The following is a 21,546-nucleotide window of genomic DNA, read 5'->3' on the forward strand; positions in this document are numbered from 1 at the left end:
GGCAGCGCAGCCCCCAAGGATAACGGCTCACAGCCGTCCAGCACAAGCAGTGCAAGCCCCGCTGTGGACGGGAGGACATCACAGAGTTTACAGCCGTTCATACACAATGTTCAGGAAAGCGGTGACTCACCCATTAAGAGACAGAGCCATCTGACCCCAAATCAAGGAAAAACACGCCAACAGAAAGTGACCCACATGTGATGGAAATACTGAAATCATCAGATAAGGAACTTACAAGGGTCATGAATATGCTCAGGGAAATGATGGAGAAGATGATGAATAAAGGATAATCTCATCAGAGAACTGACGTTTGTTAAAAAGGACAGAATAGAAATGTTAGAACTGAAAAATACAGTAACTGAAATTAGGAACGCCAAAGATGGGTTCAAAGGGAGATGGCATTTAATAGAAGGAAAAGATTTATGGACCAGAAGCAGGATGAAAAGAAAGTCTCCCAACCAGAGCATAACAAGAAAAAAGAGCGAGAGAGTGGAACAGATCGGGAGATCCAACATTACGTTAATATCTAAATTTCTTCTTGGAATTGGAGTTCCAAGAAGAAATGGGAGTCACTGCAGGCGAAAGACAGCTGGAAGAGATAAGGACTCAAAATTCCCTAAAACCAATGGAAGACATCACCAAGCCACAGAGTTGAGAAGCCGAGCACCTTCCAAGCAGGACAGATGGGGTGGGGGTCCCCAGGAAGCCCTGCGCTCACTGGGGAGAGTCTGAAGCACGACAGAAGAGGGCAAACGAGTCGCGGCCCAAAAGAAGACTTCTGCAACCTGCAAAACCCACAGAAGATCAAAAACCACATTCCCGTTCTCAAAGGCTGACAACGCAGTTTTTAAAAGACAAGCAGATCACTCACCTTCCAAACCCTCGCACAGCAGCCAGTCCCTCGCTGAGCGCTCAGCGCAGAGAGGAAGCAGCAGCTCTCACCCAGACAGCTCTCCCAAGAGCCGCAGGCCCCGCGGCCGCAGTCTGCCCCCCTGGGCACCAGGCCATCGCGAGCAGCACTGTGTCTCCCCGTGACCCGGCAAGGGCACCACACTCACAGCCTGCAAAGTCTGCTCTTCATACCTGACCACTTAGTCAGTGCACATATTTGGGTTTTTTGTTTTTGCAGCAGAAACCCACCTAGAGGTTCAAACTTCTAATGAGAGTGTGGCCAAGGAGACCCAAAATGCAGTGGGATAAGTAAGATGGGAGCTTATTTTTCTCTCATTTCACAACCCAGACAGTCACTGGGTGGAAGACTATGGCATGATGTCACCCAAGGGCCCTGGCTGGCCAGCCAGCTCTGCAGGATGCACTGTAGACAGTCTCTGCATCCAAGACTATGGCTGCCTTGGCAGGAAGGCAGGGACAGTCCAGGCAGGGGACGCTCTTACTTCTGCAACCTTCGCCACCCAGACTTGGTCACAGTCACACCCAGCTACCCGAGGGTCTCAAAAATGCAGCTTGAGCTTTCCAACCTCTCCAAAACAAGGAGGGTGAGGACAGGCTGCCAGCCGACCCAGAGCACTTCAGGGCCGGTTCCTGACCCCGCAGAGCACACCCCTTCCCAAGGAGGCAGGTGCCCGAGGAGAGCCGCGCTGGGCCAGTCCCGCGGGGTATCGGCTCCTCCAGACTTGCGGCCACAGCCTGGCTCCTCTGCTGTTCTTACCTCTCCTTCCACTAGGACAAACCAGGTTCAGGAACTTTGTGGGCTCTTGATCTGGGCTTCACAGGTGGCTCACTGAGTAAAGAATCCACCTGCAGCACAGAAGATGCAGGAGACGTGGGTTCCATCCCTGGGTCGGGAAGATCCCCTCGAGGAGGAAATGGCAATCCACTCCAGCATTCTTGCCTGGAGAATCCCATGGACAGAGGAGCCTGGCAGGCTACAGTCTATGGGGTCACAAAGAGCCGGACACAACTTAGCAACTAAGAAACCTAAACAAGCTTTCAGTGGCCAAAAAAAATTTAAAACAAAATAAAAATGGCTCTATGTACAGAAATAGTTGTGCACCACCACAGAATCCATAAAAACGATGAGAGAGAACTCCAGTGCACCTGGAGGGATTACTGGGTTTATTATTTGATTATCTATCATGCATTTATTATATGAAATATATAAGTATTTTTAAAAATCAAGATACAGGGAAATATAATATAAATTGATATAAAACAATGAACAGAAAAGCACATATGCCAAAATATGTGCTAATTATTATTAAGTAGCATGGAGAGTGTTATGAAATTATACACATCGTGTTTTTAATAATATTGTCGTAGGAGGACCCAGAGAGGACTCCAGAAGGATACGGACGTGAGAAATGACAGAAGTAACTGAACTCTGCACGAAACAGTTCCACTCAGTTAAAATCACAGGCGCCTGACTACCGAATGCTGCCGTCTGCTGTCACCGAGCACAGCACACACAGGTGAGCTTGCGTTTCCTCTGACCGTTTCACAACCCGGATGTCTTATAAAGTCATACTGTGACATAATCTCCATCTTTGGTTGCAAAGAATATAATCAATCTGATTTCGGTGTTGACCATCTGGTGATGTCCACGTGTAGAGTCTTCTCTTGTGTTGTTGGAAGAGGGTGTTTGTTATGACCAGTGGGTTCCTCTCGGCTGCCGCTCCTGACCTGGGACGTGGGGTCCTCCTCTCAGCCACTCCTGCGCCGCGCACCACTTCAGCAGTACGTGAACCGTGAGCTTCCAGATGTTCAAGCTGGTTTTAGAAAAGGCAGAGGAACCAGAGATCAAATTGACAACATCTGCTGGATCATGGAAAAAGCAAGAGAGTTCCAGAAAAACATCTAATTCTGCTTTATTGACTATGCCAAAGCCTTTGACTGTGTGGATCACAATAAACTGTGGAAAATTCTGAAAGAGATGGGAATACCAGACCACCTGACCTGCCTCTTGAGAAACGTGTATGCAGGTCAGGAAGCAACAGTTAGAACTGGACATGGAACAACAGACTGGTTCCAAATAGGAAAAGAAGTACGTCAAGGCTGTATATTGTCACCCTGCTTATTTAACTTCTATGCAGAGTACATCATGAGAAAGGCTGGGCTGGAGGAAGCACAAGCTGGAATCAAGATTGCCAAGAGAAATATCAATAACCTCAGATATTGCAGATGACACCACCCTTATGGCAGAAAGTGAAGAAGAACTAAAGAGCCTCTTGATGAAAGTGAAAGAAGAGAGTGAAAAAGTTGGCTTAAAGCTCAACATTCAGAAAACGAAGATCATGGCATCCGGTCCCATCACTTCATGGCAAATAGATGGGGCAATAGTGGAAACAGTGGCTGACTTTATTTTAGGGGGCTCCAAAATCACTGCAAATGGTGACTGCAGCCATGAAATTAAAGGACGCTTACTCCTTGGAAGGAAAGTTATGATCAACTTAGACAGCATATTAAAAAGCAGAGACATTACTTTGCCAACAAAGGTCCGTCTAGTCAAGGCTACGGTTTTTCTAGTGGTTATGTATGGATGTGAGAGTTGGACTATAAAGAAAGCTAAGCACCGAAGAATGGATGCTTTTGAGCTGTGGTGTTGGAGAAGACTCTTGAGAGTCCCTTGGACTGCAAGGAGATCCAACGAGTCCATTCTAAAGGAGATCAGTTCTGGGTGTTCATTGGAAGGACTGATGTTAAAGCTGAAACTCCAATACTTTGGCCACCTGATGAGAAGAGCTGACTCATTTGAAAAGACCCTGATGCTGGGAAAGATTGAAGGCAGGAGGAGAAGGGGAAGACAGAGGATGAGATGGTTGGATGGCATCACCAACTCAATGGACATGTGTTTAGGTGAACTCTGGGAGTTGGTGATGGACAGGAAGGCCTGGCGTGCTGTGGTTCATGGGGTCACGAAGAGTCAAACACGACTGAGCGACTGAACTGAACTGAACTGAATGACGTATTCAGAAAGTAAATTACTTTGGGTGATCAATGGGTATGAATCAAATAAAACCTAAAGGAAACAGAAGGAAGAATGTAATAAAGGCAAGAACTGAAATAAAACTAATATCTGACTAACCATTAGAGAAAAACCAATTTGCTTTTTGAATTACAAGTAAAAGTAATACACTGTAGGAAGAAATAGAAGAAACACAAATCTTCCATATCAGGAATTTAAAAAAGGAGACACTGGAAGAAATCTTACAGATTGCAAAAAGATGAGAGGGAAATATGAGGAACTACTGCATGACAAGAAACGAATTTCAAGGAGCACACAGATAACCAACTCAAGAGATTTAAAAATGTAGAAAGATGCAAAAAAAGAAACCGATTTTGTAATTTAAAACCTTCCTATAACAATTTTATTTTATAAAATAATGCCTAAGGTGGGAAAGAATTTGAAGAAATAGGCATTCTTGTGTTGTTGGAAGAAACGAAAATTAACACAAGCTCTCTGGGGGGAAATTCAACAACACACATCAATTTTTTTTAACATGTACACCTTCTCACTCGGATGAAGAGCAGGGATGTTCCGCAAAGCCTTCCGTCTACTAACCCCAGCAGTGGACGAGCAGGAGCGTTTGAGATTATCCATCATCAGGCTGTTCATATTTGCAAAAACAGAAATTGGAAACAAACTGACAAGCTATACAATTAAATTAACTAATATGAAAACAGTGTAGTTAAATTAGTGTAAACTCATTACATTCTGACAATGAAATGAAATTTCTATGGTGGTGATGATTACCTGTATTTACTGAATTCAAAATACGTTCAAAAGATATATTTGAAAGGTTATAAAGTAACATACCTGGTAAAAAATAAGTTGTGGTTTCCTTGACGGCACCTCTGTATATTTTCATGGGCAAAAATTAACCTGGAAGGGTTTTTTAACCAAGATGCTAATTATGATTATTAACAGATAGTAAGATCTGAGTGATTTTTCTTTTCTCATCTGAAGTTGTCTCTGTTGAGTATTTTGATACTGATCATACATTAATTTTTAATCTAGGGTTCAGTTCTAGATTTAAAGATACGCTTGAGTCCTTGCCTTTCCACCATCAACCTCTTATAAAATCAGAGCCGTAAAGCCAGTTAAATTGAGCAGAAGGACCACCGCCTGTTCCCACGCATCCTTTTGTGACCACACTGATACAACAGCTGGGGACTCGGGCGCCGAGAACACCGGCTTCCCTCTCACGCTCATCTCACCCAGGCTGGCCCGCTGCCCGATGCACAAGCCGTGGCATTAGAGCTGGTGAGGACGCGTCCCCCGGCGGGCAGGTGTTCAGGCAATGACAACGCCCAAGTCCACCGATGGAAGGAGGGAGAGAGGACGAGGAGGAGGCAAGAAGGGAGGGAGAAAGGGAGGGAGGGAAGGAGGGAATTCTAAAGAGCACAGAAGGAAACAAAACCTGGGCGTGATGGTTATCTCATGAAAGCACTCAAATTCTTCACAGCCTGTTCCCTGGATGATCAAAGTTCTGCCTGTGATCACTAAACTTGGGGATAAAGTTAAGCAGGTGCCCAGCGGGACATGACGTTTCCTGGGTCATGTGACTTTCCCTCCTTGCAGAAGAGCCAAAAGTGACAGCATCCATGTCTAGGATCCGTCCAGGAGCTGCAGGAAAATGTAAACAGGCGACTGTGGAGGCAGCGTGACTCGGTCCGAGGCATGTGTTCAAGCACCAGTTTTATCATTTTTCATCTTGGGAGCTTAGATAAAATAAAGTACTCCCGAAAATAATTAAGACTGTCATTCCTCCAATTGGACCAAAAGGGCTGTAAAGGCCAAGTGTCGCCTCTAGGGTCGAAGCCACGGGTAGATGCATGGGTCCAGGGAGGGCCGCCTTACTGGGTGGTGTGGAGGGTCTCAGTGGGCAGGGGGCTGCATCCTGCAGGGAGATGAACAGCTGGCCAGGTGGGCCTTGCCTGGCTCCTGGACACAGCCAGCTTGCTGCCCGTCAGGAACTATAACCCACTGAGAATGAAGACCCAGCACTAGACACGCTGTTGTTGTTCAGTTGCTCAGTCTTGTCCAATTTTCTACAACCCTGTGGACTTAGCCCCCCAGGCTCCTCTGCCCATGAGGTTCTCCAGGCAAGAATACCAGAATGGGTTGCCATGCCCTTCTCCAGGGGATCTTCCCAACCCGGGGGTGGAACCCAGGTCTCCCACACTAGCAGGCGGGTTCTTTATTATTGTGCCGCCCAGGAAGTCCAGCACCCGTCATGAGCTGGACCAGCTGCAGAGCCGCATGTCCGGGCAGGTGGTCCTTTAGGGCGAGGGGACTGAGCGCCATGCCTGCCCTGAAACCCCGAGCCCACCTCACAAGCTCACTCAGCTCTGAGACCTGTGGCCTCGCTTCCCCTTTGTTCCAGCCGACTCCGCCCCACCCCAGGCCACTGGGAGCCACTCTGCGGGGTCTCTACCGTGGGTGGCCCCAACTCCTCCATATAGCGCTTTCCATCTCCCCGGACAGCAGGCTCCCAGACATGGAGCTCCTATCATCTAACTGTTAGGTCCCTGGGTTCACCACCGACGAAGTACACGCTCCGTCCACACTCATCCACACCACTTGAAAAGCCAGGGCAACGCGCATACGTGTGTGCTCAGTCGCATCCGACTCTGCAGTTCCATGGACTGCAGTCCCGCCAGGCTCCTCTGTCCACGGGACTCTCCAGGCAAGAATACTGGAGTGGGTTGCCATTGCCTCCTCCAGGGGATCTTACTGCCCCAGGGATCGAACCCACGTCTCCTGCATTGGCAGGCAGATTCTTTACCATCTGAGCCATCAGGGAAGCCCAACCCGGGTGATATTTACTGCTGTTTCACAGCAAATTACCATGGAGTGATGCTCCAGGTCTTTTCCTCCAGCACCAGGAACTTGGGGGTTGGTGGGGAGGTGCTCAGGAAGCTAGAGTTGCAGCAGGTGAGGGGCACTGGGTCCACCCCAGACTCTCAAGGGACAGCTTTGGAGGAGGGGGGGCGGGTGTGTGGACACGAGAGCTGGGGCGGGCCTGAACTCAGGCCTGGTGACCTCTCGGAGATGCCAGGCCAGGGGAGGGACAGAGGGGACCAGGGCGACTCGGCCAGAACAGGAGGAAGGTCCAAGGCCAGCTCTGAAGGCGGCCCTGCCTGGGATTTATTCATGTGCAGAGGCACCTGCATCTGAAACGGCCTGTAAAATCGGATTTTTTTTTCTGACAATTTTTGCTAAATTGGGTAAAGAAAGATATTAAATCCCATTTATGATATCATAAATTTTCCAAATCTGAAGAACTACTTTCCACTCTACGAGGAGAGTGCCGGGCCCAGGAACCCGGCTGTCCCCCTCACCTGCTCCTCACAGGCCCTTTCTGGTGGGAGCATCTCGTTTTATGATCCCATCTTTCTAAGTGATACCCTGAATGAAGGGGTAACTCAGATAATAAATCCACTCCAATTACTGTCCATTAGAAGACGGGAAAACATTAAGCCCAACCGAAGCTGGTGGGCTGCCCTTGCAGGGGAAAACTAATTGAACGTGACCACAGGTAACACCCCTCTCCAGCCAGTGCGAGGCCTTTCTTATGGAAAGGGCAGGTTCCATTCCAGCAGCGAGCTTTCCCACAGATGGAGAAACTGTGGCGGGAGGGAAGCACAGCCGCTCACCTGCTCTGGCCCCCTCTCCTGTCTTCCTCGGACCTTCTCTTCTCAGCTACCCTATAGCTCGAGAGAACCTCGCACACGTCCAGACAGAAGCAGACGGGTGACTGTTTAAGGGGCGGGGGGACTCCAACTTCAGATCTCCTGGAGACCCTGATGGCAGGGCCCAGGCCAGCATCCACCCTGGTCCTGCCCCTCCAGGCGAGGGTGGCCGGAGCACGTCAGACAAACACGTCTGCACCCAAGCGCACCTGGACAGGTGAGGGCCGCAGAGAAAGGGGGCTGGCTCAAAGGCCAAGGAAACGCCCCCAGAATGTGTCTACCCGTGGCTGCCCCTCACACTCCCCGTGCTTTGGATGAAGGCTTTATGCTGACGTCTGTTATGAGACGGAGAGATTTACCGGTCATCTCACAGTGACCGTGAGCCTGTACCACCTCAGTCATCTACGACAGTGAGGGTGTGGGCCCCGGGCAGGGACTCTGCCCAGCCCCGCCTCCTGTGGAGTCCTGACCCCCTCTCACTCCACAGGGGTGAGCAGCTACATAGCCACGATCTTGTTATTCACATTCACAACCATCATGGGAGACTCAACAGGAACTCAGTCATTCCAAGAGGCTCTCAGGATGACTGATCAGAACCGGGAAGAAGGAACTAGCCAGGCTGGTCCAGACATACCCATCTGTCCCAGAAAATGGGGTGCTCGTGCCCCCCAAGTTCACGGAGCATCTTCACGCCCGGCGCCCTCTCCTCCCGGGACGGGGCCGCCATGGGGGCGCCTGCCTCCGGTGGGCTCCAGGAGCCTCACAGGTGGCCGCGGATCCATGTCACTGCCGTGCAGAGCAGTAAAGCACGAAGTACGGGTGGGTTTAAGAATGACTGGGGCAAAACAACACCCAAGCCACAAACAGCTCATGGAAGCCAGGACACACGTAACCTTTAAAGATGCTGATTTGAGGACTAATCCTGAGCCCCTGTTCCTCCAGGCAGGATTTACCTGGGAAGCACAGTGGAAGAGAAAACTCAGCAGACAGTGGGAACGGCAGGAACGGGACCCTGCGGACAGGCATGAGACGCGTGCAGGGGGCAGGCAGGCCCTGCTACTGGGGAGAGACGGTGACTGCCCTCACGGCTGGGGCGCCCGTCCTCCGGAGCCAGCGTCCAGGCCGCCTCTCCTGGAAGGTCACGGGACCAGCACTGGACTTGAGGGCCATGCCCTTGACAGCAGGGGCTCTGCTCAGGTAGCCGCAGCCCTTGCCGCGCGGCGCGGGCGGCCCCCAACGCCTCTCACCCCTCCCCACTCAGACACTGCGGTTTGGTGCCTTTCTAATTTGGAAACTTTCTCTGATTTTAAGATACTCTTCATACATCGAGGATATGAATCATTGTCACTTCTGATAAAACTGTTTCTTCTGACTTTTTTAAATTAAAAACTTTTATTTAAAAAAACAGTCACCTCTTCAGAAAGACCTTCCCTGAGTGGCCAGCTTGAGGAGGCCCTGGTCACCCTCCTGACTGCACTTGTCACTGCAAACAAATGTAAACACATATTCATCTGTATTCTCTTGGGGCTCGAGCGTGCTGAGGGAAGAAAGGAAGGGATGGGTTTCAAGACACCCGGCCCCAAAACTTGGTACCTCGGCATCCTGACAATTTCAAGCTGGAGGAGTCAGAACGTGCCAGAAGCAGGAAGGTTAATCTGACCTCCTCCGTCCCCCAGATGAACTCCCAGACTTTGCCTTCACCACCTCCATCACCTCCTCAGAAAGAGACCCAGCATTTAACTGAGAAAAGAAACCTCAGCGTCACAGTCGACCCACCACCCTGGATTCAGCCTTCAGCTCCAGGGTCCACCGTTCTGATGCGGAAGAAGGGAAATCAGTCTGGAAACCAGCACTCAGGAAAAGACTGCCTGTAGAACACGGGCTCGCAGAGTGTGGGAACTTCATCCTCACCGACCCCATCCCTGGCACGCAGATAGAGCTATGTCAACACCATCATTATTGAAGGATTCAGCTATTTTCATTGCATCACAAAACGCTCACTAACACTTTGGCTCACTCAAATCAAGCTGCCACATTCCGAGGATGTCCTGTATGCGGCGCACACTTTTCTCTCTGAGCATCTCCTGTATGCAGGGCACACTTCTCTCTCTGAGCATCTCCTATGTGGAGCACACTTTCTCTCTGATCCTCTCCTGCGTGGGGGACACACTTCTCTCTCTGAGCATCTCCTGTGTGCCAGGGCACACTTCCCCTTCCTAGTATCTCCTGTTTGCAGGGGCACACTTTTCCTACTGTAATCCTTGCAAGAACATTCAGAGGCACAGATTAGCAGGAGGAACAAAGGAGATTAAGTGATTTGCCCAAGTTCAGAAAGCTGGTAAAGGACGAAGACGATTTTCTGATTTCAGTTAAAAGCTAAAAATGAATGACCCTTCCTGGTTAACTCTCAGTTAACCCACCCTTTCACTGACACATGGCGTCTCGTTCCCAGAACTGACGACCTCAAGGAGACCAACAGAACCAAAGTCAGCTGGAAACACGCCTCTGGAGCTGGGCCGTGAGCACACAGTGACTTGCATCTCCAGCCTAAGATCCGTTTGCTAGGCTGGCTCGCTGTTCCTGGGGTGAGGGAGCATCCACGTCCCATCTTTCCCGGATGGGTCAAGGACAACACAGAGACAGAAGGGGTTTCAGACCCATGACACGACACGGCAGTCGGTAAACACGGTTGCCTAAAAATTTTCCTTACAACGACCCTTCTGGAGCATATGTGGCTCCACGGGCAATGGAAACAAGAGCTCAGAAAGAATCGGACATGACGCTGACACTGAGTGTTGCTCCGCGAGCCTGCTAATGTGCAATCACGCCCGTGTGACACCTCCCCCAGCCTGTGCGAGCGCCGGCCCACAGGGGCCCTGTCAGGTTCTGCAGTTCCGTCAGCTCTGTGCTCGGCCTCCTCCCCAGAGGCGTTCCTTTGCTCCTTCTCCTCCATCTTTCTCCACCTCTGGCCGCAGTATCCCTGCCGACAGTGTTAACTGACCAGCCAGCTCTGAGGCTGAAGCAAATAAACGTGTGTGTTGTGTGTGGTAGACTAGATCTTAGTCAGCTGACATGGACTCAGGGAACAGCTTTGTTGGGAAACGTGGAGGACACTTTGCTCTGAGGAATGACACCCCAGCCCTGGGTGGGATGGCTAACACATCCGGGCTCCAGCTCTTCCTCAGGCGATGGTGGCCCAGAAGTGGGGGGCACAGCAGCCCCCCTGCAGTCTGGAAACAGAAGCTTGGCAGGTGTGGCCTCAAGCGTGTCCCCAGGCTGCCTGCCCTAACCGGGGTCCTGCACCTACACCCCCAGCTGCTCTGCACCAGGGACCCTGCGCCCCATGCCCAGCGCCCCCTCACCCTCGACTCAGTCCCACAAGGCGAGATCTCTCTGCTTCAGAAGCTCCCAGGCCCGACTGGCAGTGAACATCAGGATGAACGTACCACTGGCTGTTCGCTTAAGAACTTCTGATTTCCCAGCTTACACACTGGAAGCTGCACACACGCAGAAGGGTGTATATATTTTAAATTTACATAATGGAGGAAAGGAAACTTTATTTTGAAACATGAATTAAAATCTCAATTTGCTTTAAAGTGTATAAAACACATTTGGGTCCCACTTTTCATCTTACTGGCACGTCTTGAAAATCAGTTTAACTTTTTGTAACTTTTTGTTTTGGGGTATAGCCGATGAACGATGTTGGGACAGTTTCAGGTGAGCAGCAGCAGGACTCAGCCACACGTGTACCCGTACCCATTCTTCCCCAAAGCACCCCCCTCCCATCCAGGCTGACACATAACCGAAGATCTATTTAATTTTTAATTGCTCACTATTGACAAATAGAGACCAAAAGAATTTGTGCTGGGAAAGTCATAACTAGACTAATAGCTGTAGGGAGCAAAAATCTTGTAATTGAAGTAGAAAGTATGAATGAGGCCTACTGCAGTAGAAGTGGGCCTTCTCTCTGGAACTAATACAGCAGAGACCCATAAAAGATTAATCAAGACAAGCAATCAATAACTTCTCAAGTGCTAATAAGCACTGCCTTGTTCCGTGGTGTGTTAAGCAGTTTATCATGTTTAGCCGTACGAAGATTTATAGAAAATCCATAGTTAAAACCAAAGGATGAGGTAATGAAGCACTTAGTAAATGAAGCCAAATTAAAATTGATGCCTCATATCACGCACTCCAAAGATTTGCAAAAATCAGTTTTGATTCCCCCTTCTTTTTTTAAGAATTAAAAATAGTCATGTCACTTCAGCTGTGCAGTTAGGGAAATAATTTTTTAAGTATAGCGTTACTGAAATGACTACATGCCTGTTTTGTGGTGGAGGGCAGGAAATGCCTTGGAAATTAATGAACTTTTTTTCTACTCTCTTTTTCATCCAAGGATCAACTTTTTCCTGGAAATTTTTTGAAAGTTCTGTAAAATATCTTTTAGGATCATTCAGGTCTCTACTCTCCATCAGCTGATGGATCAACAGGTCGTGTGAGCAGATGAGTTAATGGCTAACTAATAGTTCATAAATTGTAGGTCTGGACCACCAGGTTACATCACTGAACTCCGCTCTGTGGCAGGCTATTAATTAAAAGTGTCAATTGTATGTTTTGTAAATTAATCTCTGAAGCAATATTATAATCACAAGGATATACCTAATCAAATAGATGGGCCACCATAAGTGTTTTCTTAAATTTAGAAACATAAACTAACCATGAGTAATTACAAACATGTGGATGCCGGGCGGGGAGGGGGGGGTGGGTCGAGACTCCTTCAGTGTAAACAATTGGAAAGACCAGAAAATACAAACAAGGTATCTATGAAGCTGCTAGCTGAATCAAGGTTTAAAATGAAGACATACTAAAAACGTGAAAAGGGCCAAACTTTCTTAATAAAAAAAATCAAGTTTGCCCCATACCAAACTGGGAGCTTACAAAATAGAGAACGTAATAGATCCTTGAAGATGAAGAAGGCACTTCCTGATGAAAATCCTCATGTTTATAATGTCTTCTGGCCCATTGTGAATTTTTTAAACAAGAAACTCTGGGTGCATGATGGAACAGGAAAGCCCCACGAGGATGGCTACCACGAGTAACCACTCCACACACGCACCCACCCACACACACACACCAGCACACACGCACCCGCACACACGCCCACACACACGCACCCACACCCACACACACGCACTCGCCCACACGCCCACACACATGCACCAGCACACACGCCCACACACACGCACCAGGACACACGCCCACACGCACGCACCAGCACACACGCCCACACGCACGCACCAGCACACACGCCCACATGCACACACCAGGACACACACACACGCACTCGCACACACGCCCACACACATGCACCAGCACACACGCCCACACACACGCCCACACACACGCACCAGGACACACGCCCACACACACGCACCAGGACACACGCCCACACACACGCACCAGGACACACGCCCACACACACGCCCACACACCCACACACATGCACCAGCACACACGCCCACACACACGCACCAGGACACACGCCCACACGCACGCACCAGGACACACGCCCACACGCACGCACCAGGACACACGCCCACACGCACGCACCAGCACACACACACACGCACTCGCCCACACGCCCACACACACGCACCAGCACACACGCCCACACACACGCACCAGGACACACGCCCACACGCACGCACCAGGACACACGCCCACACGCACGCACCAGCACACACGCCCACACACACGCCCACACGCACGCACCAGGACACACGCCCACACACACGCACCAGGACACACGCCCACACGCACGCACCAGGACACACGCCCACACGCACGCACCAGGACACACGCCCACACACACGCCCACACGCACGCACCAGGACACACGCCCACACACACGCACCAGGACACACGCCCACACGCACGCACCAGGACACACGCCCACACGCACGCACCAGCACACACGCCCACACACACGCCCACACGCACGCACCAGGACACACGCCCACACCCCCGCTCTGCCCGGGAGCCTGCTGGGATTTACCGGAACCGCCTCTCTGCAAGTGTCCCTCCGGGTCACTTGATTTGACGGTTGTCAGTAGTGTGGGTCTCTTTCCACTCACAGTTCAGGGGAAGCTGGGCCCGGCCAGAAATCACTCAGCAGGCAACAAGAGGCTGGAGAACAGACGGGACGTTTCTACCACGGGAAGCTGCCGGAGAAACGGCCACACATCACCAACATCAGCGGCTGCGCCTTCACCTCCACGGAACAGGAAACTCAGCCTGCCACAGTCAGCTGGGCTCTGAAGGTCCATCCGAGGGCCCAGTGACAGCATCAGGAGCCCGACGGCCTCCCTCCCACGAGGCGGCGCCCCAGGCTCAGCTTCAGGTCAGGGGGTCCCCGCAGTGACCTGGGCTCCGTACTTCCCCCTCTGGAAGACGCCACCACAGGAGGCGAGATTATCCTTGAGTCTTAGGAGAGAAAGAGCTTGCCCCGCAGCCCCCAGCAAATTCTAAGTGTCACTGTCCAAAGCGGGGCCATGTCCCCAGTCCTGAGCAATCCATGGGGAGACATGGTGGTGCTGTCTGGATGTCAGGTCCATGGCTAAGGCCCATCCCTCATGTGCTGCTGACCTTCCATGAGCTCCAAATAGACGTGGGCAGATTCAAAACACTCCGAGCACGCAGCAGAGTGGTTGCCAGTCATGGCTCAGTGGCCAGTAAGGGTCCCGGGAGTAGCTCTGCTCACACGTGGCTGCCAGAGCCCGCGCGCAGGGTTTTATCGCCATGCCCCTGCGGTTCGGTCCTTATGTGCCTGCTGTTAGTTGCCTGCCGGCCAGGCAAGATCTGGCTCATGATTTAATTACATCAGAAACTGCAAGTAATTATTAAGGCCCAGTTCAGGGTCAAAGCCTCATAATCATAAGATAATTACCTTTGCTGTGTAAGTCACATCGTTTCGATGAAATACAAAAGTTGCCTGGCAAATAAACATCGAATTACACGGCACGTTCAATGTAATTACTATTAAGGAAACTATCGGAGTATAGAACCACCACTCAGTGTGGCTGTAATGGTCAGCCGTGCTGTTGCGGAAGTTTCACTCAGCTGCTTAGGTCTCGAGAAAGGAAACAGTGTTAAAGCCGCAGGGTGCTAAGAAACAGAGGCGGTGTCCCAGTGCTCTGGCTCGGGGGCTTTGTTTGTTTCGTTGTTTAAGATGCTCAGCTCTTTTCTCACTGCATTTACTTGCGGCCGGGCTGCGTCTTCACTGCTGCACTCGGGCGTGCCGGCTGCCGCAGGCAGGGCCACCCTGTTTCAGCGCTCGGGCTCCTCGCTGTGGTGACCTTTCTTGCTGCGGAGCACAGGCTCTAGGCACGGGGGCTTCAGCAGTTGCGGTGCGCAGGCTTAGTTGCTCCGAGGCATGTGGGATCCTCCCAGACCAGGGACTGAACACTGGCAGGCAGATTCTTATCTGCTACACCACTGGAGAAGTTCTGTTGATTTCATTTTTTATCAAATAGTCTTTAAATAGGGTTCAATTCTAGGAAATTTAGGACAGACACAAGAAGTCACATTGTAAGGGAGAAAGCAAAAAACTAAAGGAACATGAAAAACAACGAAACCTCAGATTAAAAAAAAAAGAAAAGCAGTTATATAATCAAGGAGGCAGATTCCCAGTGATAAAGAATCCTCCTGCCAATGCAGGAGATACAGGAGATGCGGGTTCGATCCCTGGGTTGGGAAGATCCCCTGGAGAAGGAAAAGGTAACCCACTCCAGTATTGTTGCCAGGATAATCCCATGGACACAGGAGCCCGGCGGGCTACAGTCCATGGGGTTGAAAAGACTCGGAAATGACCGAACAGACAGGCAAACAAGGAGGCGATTCAACAAGCGGCTGAAGAGGTGAGGGCTCTGACAAATGAAGGGCCACTAGGCTTCGCAGAATCTCAGGATGCAAAAAACAACCTCCCAGGTCTGTCCAAGGAGCAGAGCTGGATCTTTACAAGCCTCTCTTCATTAAAATTACTTACAAAGGAAGGCTCTGGGCTGACTATCCCTACTTTCCCTACCTTCCATAAAAAGCCAAACACACGCCACGGTCACCATGGATCTGCTCTCCCATGAAGCAAGAGCAGAACACCCAACCGCCGGGACTCGGGCCCTTTCGGTCCAGGGAAAAAGGGTTCACCAGTTTGTTCTGACTGACGGCTCCCATACCCCCCGCTTTATTTCTTTCTGTTCCTCGTCAATTTTTCCCAATTCCTTCATACGCTCATTCCCCTTTCCCTACAGATATCATACATATCAGCTCTCATCGACTTGGACCCCAGAAGTTTCATACGTTAGAACTCAAACGCTCAGGGCTGCACACACGTCCACCAACATGGTTTCACCGCCTCACCCTCGACTGTTTTCAGGCTCCTTCTCCATGAAACAGACCTGGACCTCAAGGATGCATGTTCAGCTTCTTCTCTGAAATCTTGCTGAACTTGCCATCTGCATACAGTTGGGATCTCCCTAAGTACAGGGCCGTACTATTGCATCACTGTCTCATGTATTTTGTCTCCGCCAATGAAATGGTTAAGCTAAAGTTTATTTTTCATTATTCTTATTGCAAGGAGATCAAACGAGTCAACCCTAAAGGAAATCAGTCCTGAATATTCACTGGAAGGACTGATGCTGAAGCTGAAACTCCAATACTTTGGCCACCTGATGTGAAGAACTGACTCATTGGAAAAGACCCTGATGCTGGGAAAGATTGAAGGCAGGAGGAGAAGTGGGACGACAGAGGATGAGATGGTTGGATGGCATCACTAACTCAATGGTCATGAGTTTGAGCAAGCTCTGGGAATTGGTGATGGACAGGAAGATCTGGTGGAGAAGGAAATGGCAACCCACTCCAGTGTTCTTGCCTGGAGACTCCCAGGGACGGAGAAGCCCAGTGGGCTGCCGTCTACGGGGTCACACAGAGTCGGACACGACTGAAGTGACTTAGCAGCAGCAACAGCAGGAAGGTCTGGTGTGCTGCAGTCCATGGGGTCGCAAAGAGTCTGATACAACTGAGCGACTGAACTGATTCTTACTACTGAATATATAGTGGGTATATAATAGCTGTTAGACACTATTTGATTCATGCAACAAATATTTCTAGAGACTTGCCAAGTCACCGGTGTTGTGCTGAGATACAAGGGTGCACGAGGAAGACGTGACTTCCCCACTAAGAGGTTTCAATCCAATGAGTGAGTTCCAGGGTAAGCAGTCACAGCTGATCCCTGTGTGGATGCCATGACAGGGACGCCCCTGCACGGTGGGGGCCGGGATGGGGGACACCTGGCCCGGAGAGACTGCAACCCAGACACAAGCAACACCCCAGAGCCAAGAGATCTTCCCATCACCATCTCAGCATCAAGAAACCACCTGCCCCCCTCCAGCAACTGCTCCCCAGCTTTTGTAAACTCCTCTTTCAGCAAGTCTGATCACTGGTGTAAGAAACATCCAAGGTTAACAGTCAAAATGCACAATGGTCATGTCAATTTTCATGCACAATTTTGAAAATCAGAAATACAATCAAGTAAAATGTCATGATTTTTTCTTTTGACTTTTCGAAATCTCCAGATCTGAATCTCTTCAGTCTGGAATATTTGCAGTGAAACACAAATAACAGCCGTCACAGCACAAACCACGGGGTCGCAACCACGCTCAGTCACGCCGGGCTGAGCGCTCACTTCTGCTTCCGTGGGTGACTCACCAGGACCATGGATTTTCGGAAGCTTAAATGGAATCCAGCCACACAGTCCCTAAAACACTAACAGAAGCCACACCAAGCCAGCAACGAGATCCTGACAGAGTTTACAAAGTGAAGGCCAAGTTCCGCAGCAGCGCCTCGGTGACATCCAGGTCTGCTGACACAGCATCCCACGGGAAGGGGTGGGGGCTGCTTCTGAAAAACGTCACCTGCATCGTGGATGGACTGGAAAGTTGTGCCTCCTCCACAAGCAGAAATGTCCTGAGACACAGCTTCCTCAGCATAAACCGACCGATCCTGCGCTCCTACGACAGTTCAGTCCCCCTGCGTGTACGACTCTGCAAAAGGTGTTTCCCTCACAGTGCCTATCTCAGCCCAACTAAAACCGTCTGCACAGTCTTCCCAGGACCGCTGTCTTCTAGATCGGAACCCAGACCCCACAGGTTGGGACCACTTCTTCCTGCTCATCACGTCACTGCCCAGTGCCCAGCATGCTCATCCGTGCTGACTAAAAACCACAAGTGTGCCACATTTCATGGCCAGGGGTGGGGGGGCGGCATTTAGAGAAATATAACACAGCATCCTTGTAGCCAAGGAGCTACAGATGGCTGGACAGACAGAACGTCACCATGTCACAAGGTAATTCACAGAGTAGACAGTGTAAGATAAGTGACGAATGGTTTAGATACTAACCCCAGCAGACACTGCACACAGAGCACAACTTTGTGCTCAAAGCCGCTTCATGCAGAATTACATTCTTAAGTGATATTTCCAGAATTGGGCTCAGACGGTAAAGCGTCTGCCTGCAATGTGGGATACCTGGGTTCAACCCCTGGGTCGGGAAGATCCCCTGGAGAAGGAAAAGGCTACCCACTCCAGCATTCTTGCCTGGAAAATTCCATGCATGGAGAAGCCTGGTAGGCTACAGTCCATGGGATAGCAAAGAGTTGGACACGACTGAGCAACTTCACTGGTTCAATTTCACTGGCTAGTATTCTGTAGAAAAATAACATTAATCCACTTTTTGCAAAAAGAAAAAAAATAATAATATAAAAATGGTAATATTCAGAATAGCCTAAACAAACTTCCTGGTTTCAAATGCTTGTAAGATATTTTAATAGGAAAATTATCTAAATGTATGAAGCAACAGACACAGATAAAGGACTTTAAAACAATTCCTTCCTTATATGTTCAACTGTTATAAAAGACATTAATAAAAATTCAGTCATTGCCATTATCCCAACATGTAAAGAGCTTAGAAGTTGCTCCTCCTGTCCCGACAGCAAAGAAAAAGTTTCCTGAACAGAAAATCAGTTCCCTTTTTTGGATCCATCAGAAACTGGGGTGACAGGGCAAACCACTGCCCCGAGAACTGGAGGCAGAAGAGTCAGACAGTCATGGTGAGGTTTTACCCGAAACAGAAGCAGTGCAGCCGTAACCGGCAGGCACTTGGGGACGGAGGTGTCGGTGCTGGGGTTATGGGTGGACACACTGGAGAGATTCCTGGGGCCACAGTCTCCGGGGGACCCTACACAGTCACGCTAAACCTCTAGGAACACCTCCAGATTCTCAGGTGAGCAGCCAAGAAAAATCCTCCTCTGTTTCTGGCAGAAAGGGAAAAGAATCATTCTGTAAAGCTACCTGGGGCGCTCACTGTCACAAAGGTCTACTCGGTGGGGAAAGACCCATCCAACCTGGATCACTGTCCAGCCCGCCCCACCTTTCTCTCACCTGAGGAACACGGCAGAGGTCAGGAGCCACTCACAGCTCCACTTACAGAGAGGCAGAGAACAGAGAAGGAATAAACGAAAAAAGGACAATAATTTTATCCTTATTCTTAACTCACGTCACAGACAAGTGTTTGTGGGAAGTCATCACAGTAAGGACGCAGCAGGCGGTTACCGTCCTGGGGTACAGGCAGTGAACAGCAGCAGTGTTAGAAGGCAGTGGGCGGGGGCATCAGGGGACTGGGATGCCTAAGTAAAAGGTAGCTGGAAGTGAACTTAGATTAGCTGCAAACATATGTTGCATACTGTCCAGCAGTCACTAATGAAAAATTTACAAGTAGGTATAACTGACGTGCTAAGAGGACAGAAAGTGGGACAGTACAATATTTGATCACAGACCATCAATTAAAACCAAAGAACCACTATCTAACCCCAACAGAGAAAGGTACGCCCTGTTAAGCAAAGCCTTCAAAGGAATCCCATCCGAGGGATCCTATCTCCCCTTCCAGAAGTTACGACACTCAACCCGCATGCTCTTTGGCGCCCAGCCCGAAGATGTGGCTGGATGTCTGGAGCAGACAGTCCCAGCAGCCCAGCCTGGAGTGGTCCCAGGGCAAAGACACGGATGCCAGCCCGAGCATCAGGAAATCGGGCTCTGGGTCTCACCTCCTGCTGATTAGCTAACAATTAGTCTACACCAGTTTCTTCACTCCTCCAGCCTCATTTCTATCACCTTTAAAGTGAGCTAACATAGTCTAAACACAGTAAGTTCCCTACATACGAAACTTCAAGTTTTTCCGAGATGCAAACGTGTGTTCCATCAATAACAGGCGTGAGAGGAACTGTAGCTTGCCTTCTGTCTCCTATTGCTGATAGCCCTTCAGCTCTACCATCTGCACCTCCTCGCCCTCCCCCAGTGACTCTTCCTGCCTGTTCACGTGATGCCAGCCCCTGTGTGCCAGCTGCTGTATGCTTGCTGTGTTGTTGCTGTTCAGTCACTAAGTCGTGTCTGACTCTTTACAACCCCATGGACTGCAGCACGCCAGGCTTCCCTGTTCTTCATCATGTCCCAGAATTTACTCAAACCCATGTCCATGGGATCGGTGATGCCATCCAGCCATCTCATCCTCTGTCATCCCCTTCTCCTCCCGCCTTCAATCTTTCCCAGCATCAGGGTCTTTTCCAATGAGTCAGATCTTGGCATCAGGTGGTCAATTATTGTAGCTTCAGCATCGCCCTTCCAATGAATATTCAGGACTGATTTCCTTCAGGATTGACTGGTTGGATCTCCTTGCAGTCCAAGGGACTCTCAAGAGTCTTCTCCAACACCACAGTTCAAAAGCATCAGTTCTTCGGCGCTCAGCTTTCTTTATGGTCCAACTCTCACATCCATAGGTAACTACTGGAAAAACCATAGCTTTGACTATATGGACCATTGTTGGCAAAGTAATGTCTCTGCTTTTTAATATACTGTCTAGGTTTGTCATAGCTTTTCCTCCAAGGAGCAAGTATCTTATAATTTCATGGCTGCAGTCACCATCTGCAGTGATTTTGGAGCCCAGGAAAATAGTCTATCACTGTTTCCACTGTTTCCCCATCTATTTGCCATGAAGTGATGGGACCAGATGCCACAATCTTAGTTTTTTGAACGTTGAGTTTTAAGCCAACTTTTTTACTTTCCTCTTTCATCTTCATCAAGAGAGTCTTTAGTTCTTCTTCACTTTTTGCTGTAAGGGTGGTGTCACCTGCATATCTGAGGTTATTGGTATTTCTCCCAGCAATCTTGATTCCAGCTTGTGCTTCATCCAGTCCAGTGTTTCTCATGATGTACTCTGCATGTAAGTTAAATAAGCACTGCTGTACTTTTCAAGGTACTGTAACAGTTAAAATGTTTTTTTTTTGTTTTTTTTTATGTATTGTTTGTGTGAAAAGTATTATAAGCCTATTACAATATGGTACTACATAGCTGATTACATTAGTTAGGCACCTAGGCTACCCTTGTTGGATTTACGAATAAACTGGGCTTATTAGGAACATGCTCTCAGAATGAAACTCATTCATATGTAGGGGACTTACTGTAATAGCTAACGGTCTTTCCAAATTCACAATTCTTGAATTCTAAATTAATAAAAATAGTACAATAGCTACTAAATGTATACAAGTATACTGTGCAATTCTAGACTGTATGTGACTGTGCATGCAGACAACACAAAATATGGTAAGATAAATCTCCACTATTAACATTGCTAACAATGCCTTCATTGTTTTATCATTTGAAAGCCAACTGGTAATTCTTGTTTATCAAATGTAAACACAATGTACATAAAAACAGCCCATTCCACACCAGATTCGTTACCTCTCTTCACTTCTAAACTTACTTCAGTTTTAATTAACACCATGTTTCTTGATG

General features: G+C 49.3%; 1 protein-coding gene across 7 annotated transcripts in view; it reads right to left on the reverse strand.

Moving 5' to 3' along the window:
• Nucleotides 1-2,056: 2,056 nt before the first annotated feature.
• LOC129659703 (uncharacterized) overlaps nt 2,057-21,546 on the reverse strand; it is a 33,360-nt gene continuing 13,870 nt past the window's right edge. The window contains exons 1-4 of one of the 7 annotated variants that reach the window (XR_008718190.1): nt 13,706-14,405; nt 4,775-4,840; nt 4,466-4,565; nt 2,057-2,726 (exon numbers count right to left, since the gene is read on the reverse strand). Coding sequence is in view for 5 of the 7 variants with exons in the window: in XM_055591366.1 (XP_055447341.1) it covers nt 2,472-2,726; nt 4,520-4,565 (301 nt within the window). In the remaining 2 variants the exon portion in view is untranslated. Of the gene's footprint in view, nt 2,727-4,463; nt 4,566-4,774; nt 4,841-13,705; nt 14,406-21,546 lie in introns of those variants that run through there. The other 6 variants (XR_008718191.1, XM_055591367.1, XM_055591372.1 and 3 more) reach the window with 6 other exon arrangements.

The sequence above is a fragment of the Bubalus kerabau genome, chromosome 8, assembly GCF_029407905.1.
Source record: "Bubalus kerabau isolate K-KA32 ecotype Philippines breed swamp buffalo chromosome 8, PCC_UOA_SB_1v2, whole genome shotgun sequence".
Taxonomy (NCBI): domain Eukaryota; kingdom Metazoa; phylum Chordata; class Mammalia; order Artiodactyla; family Bovidae; genus Bubalus; species Bubalus kerabau.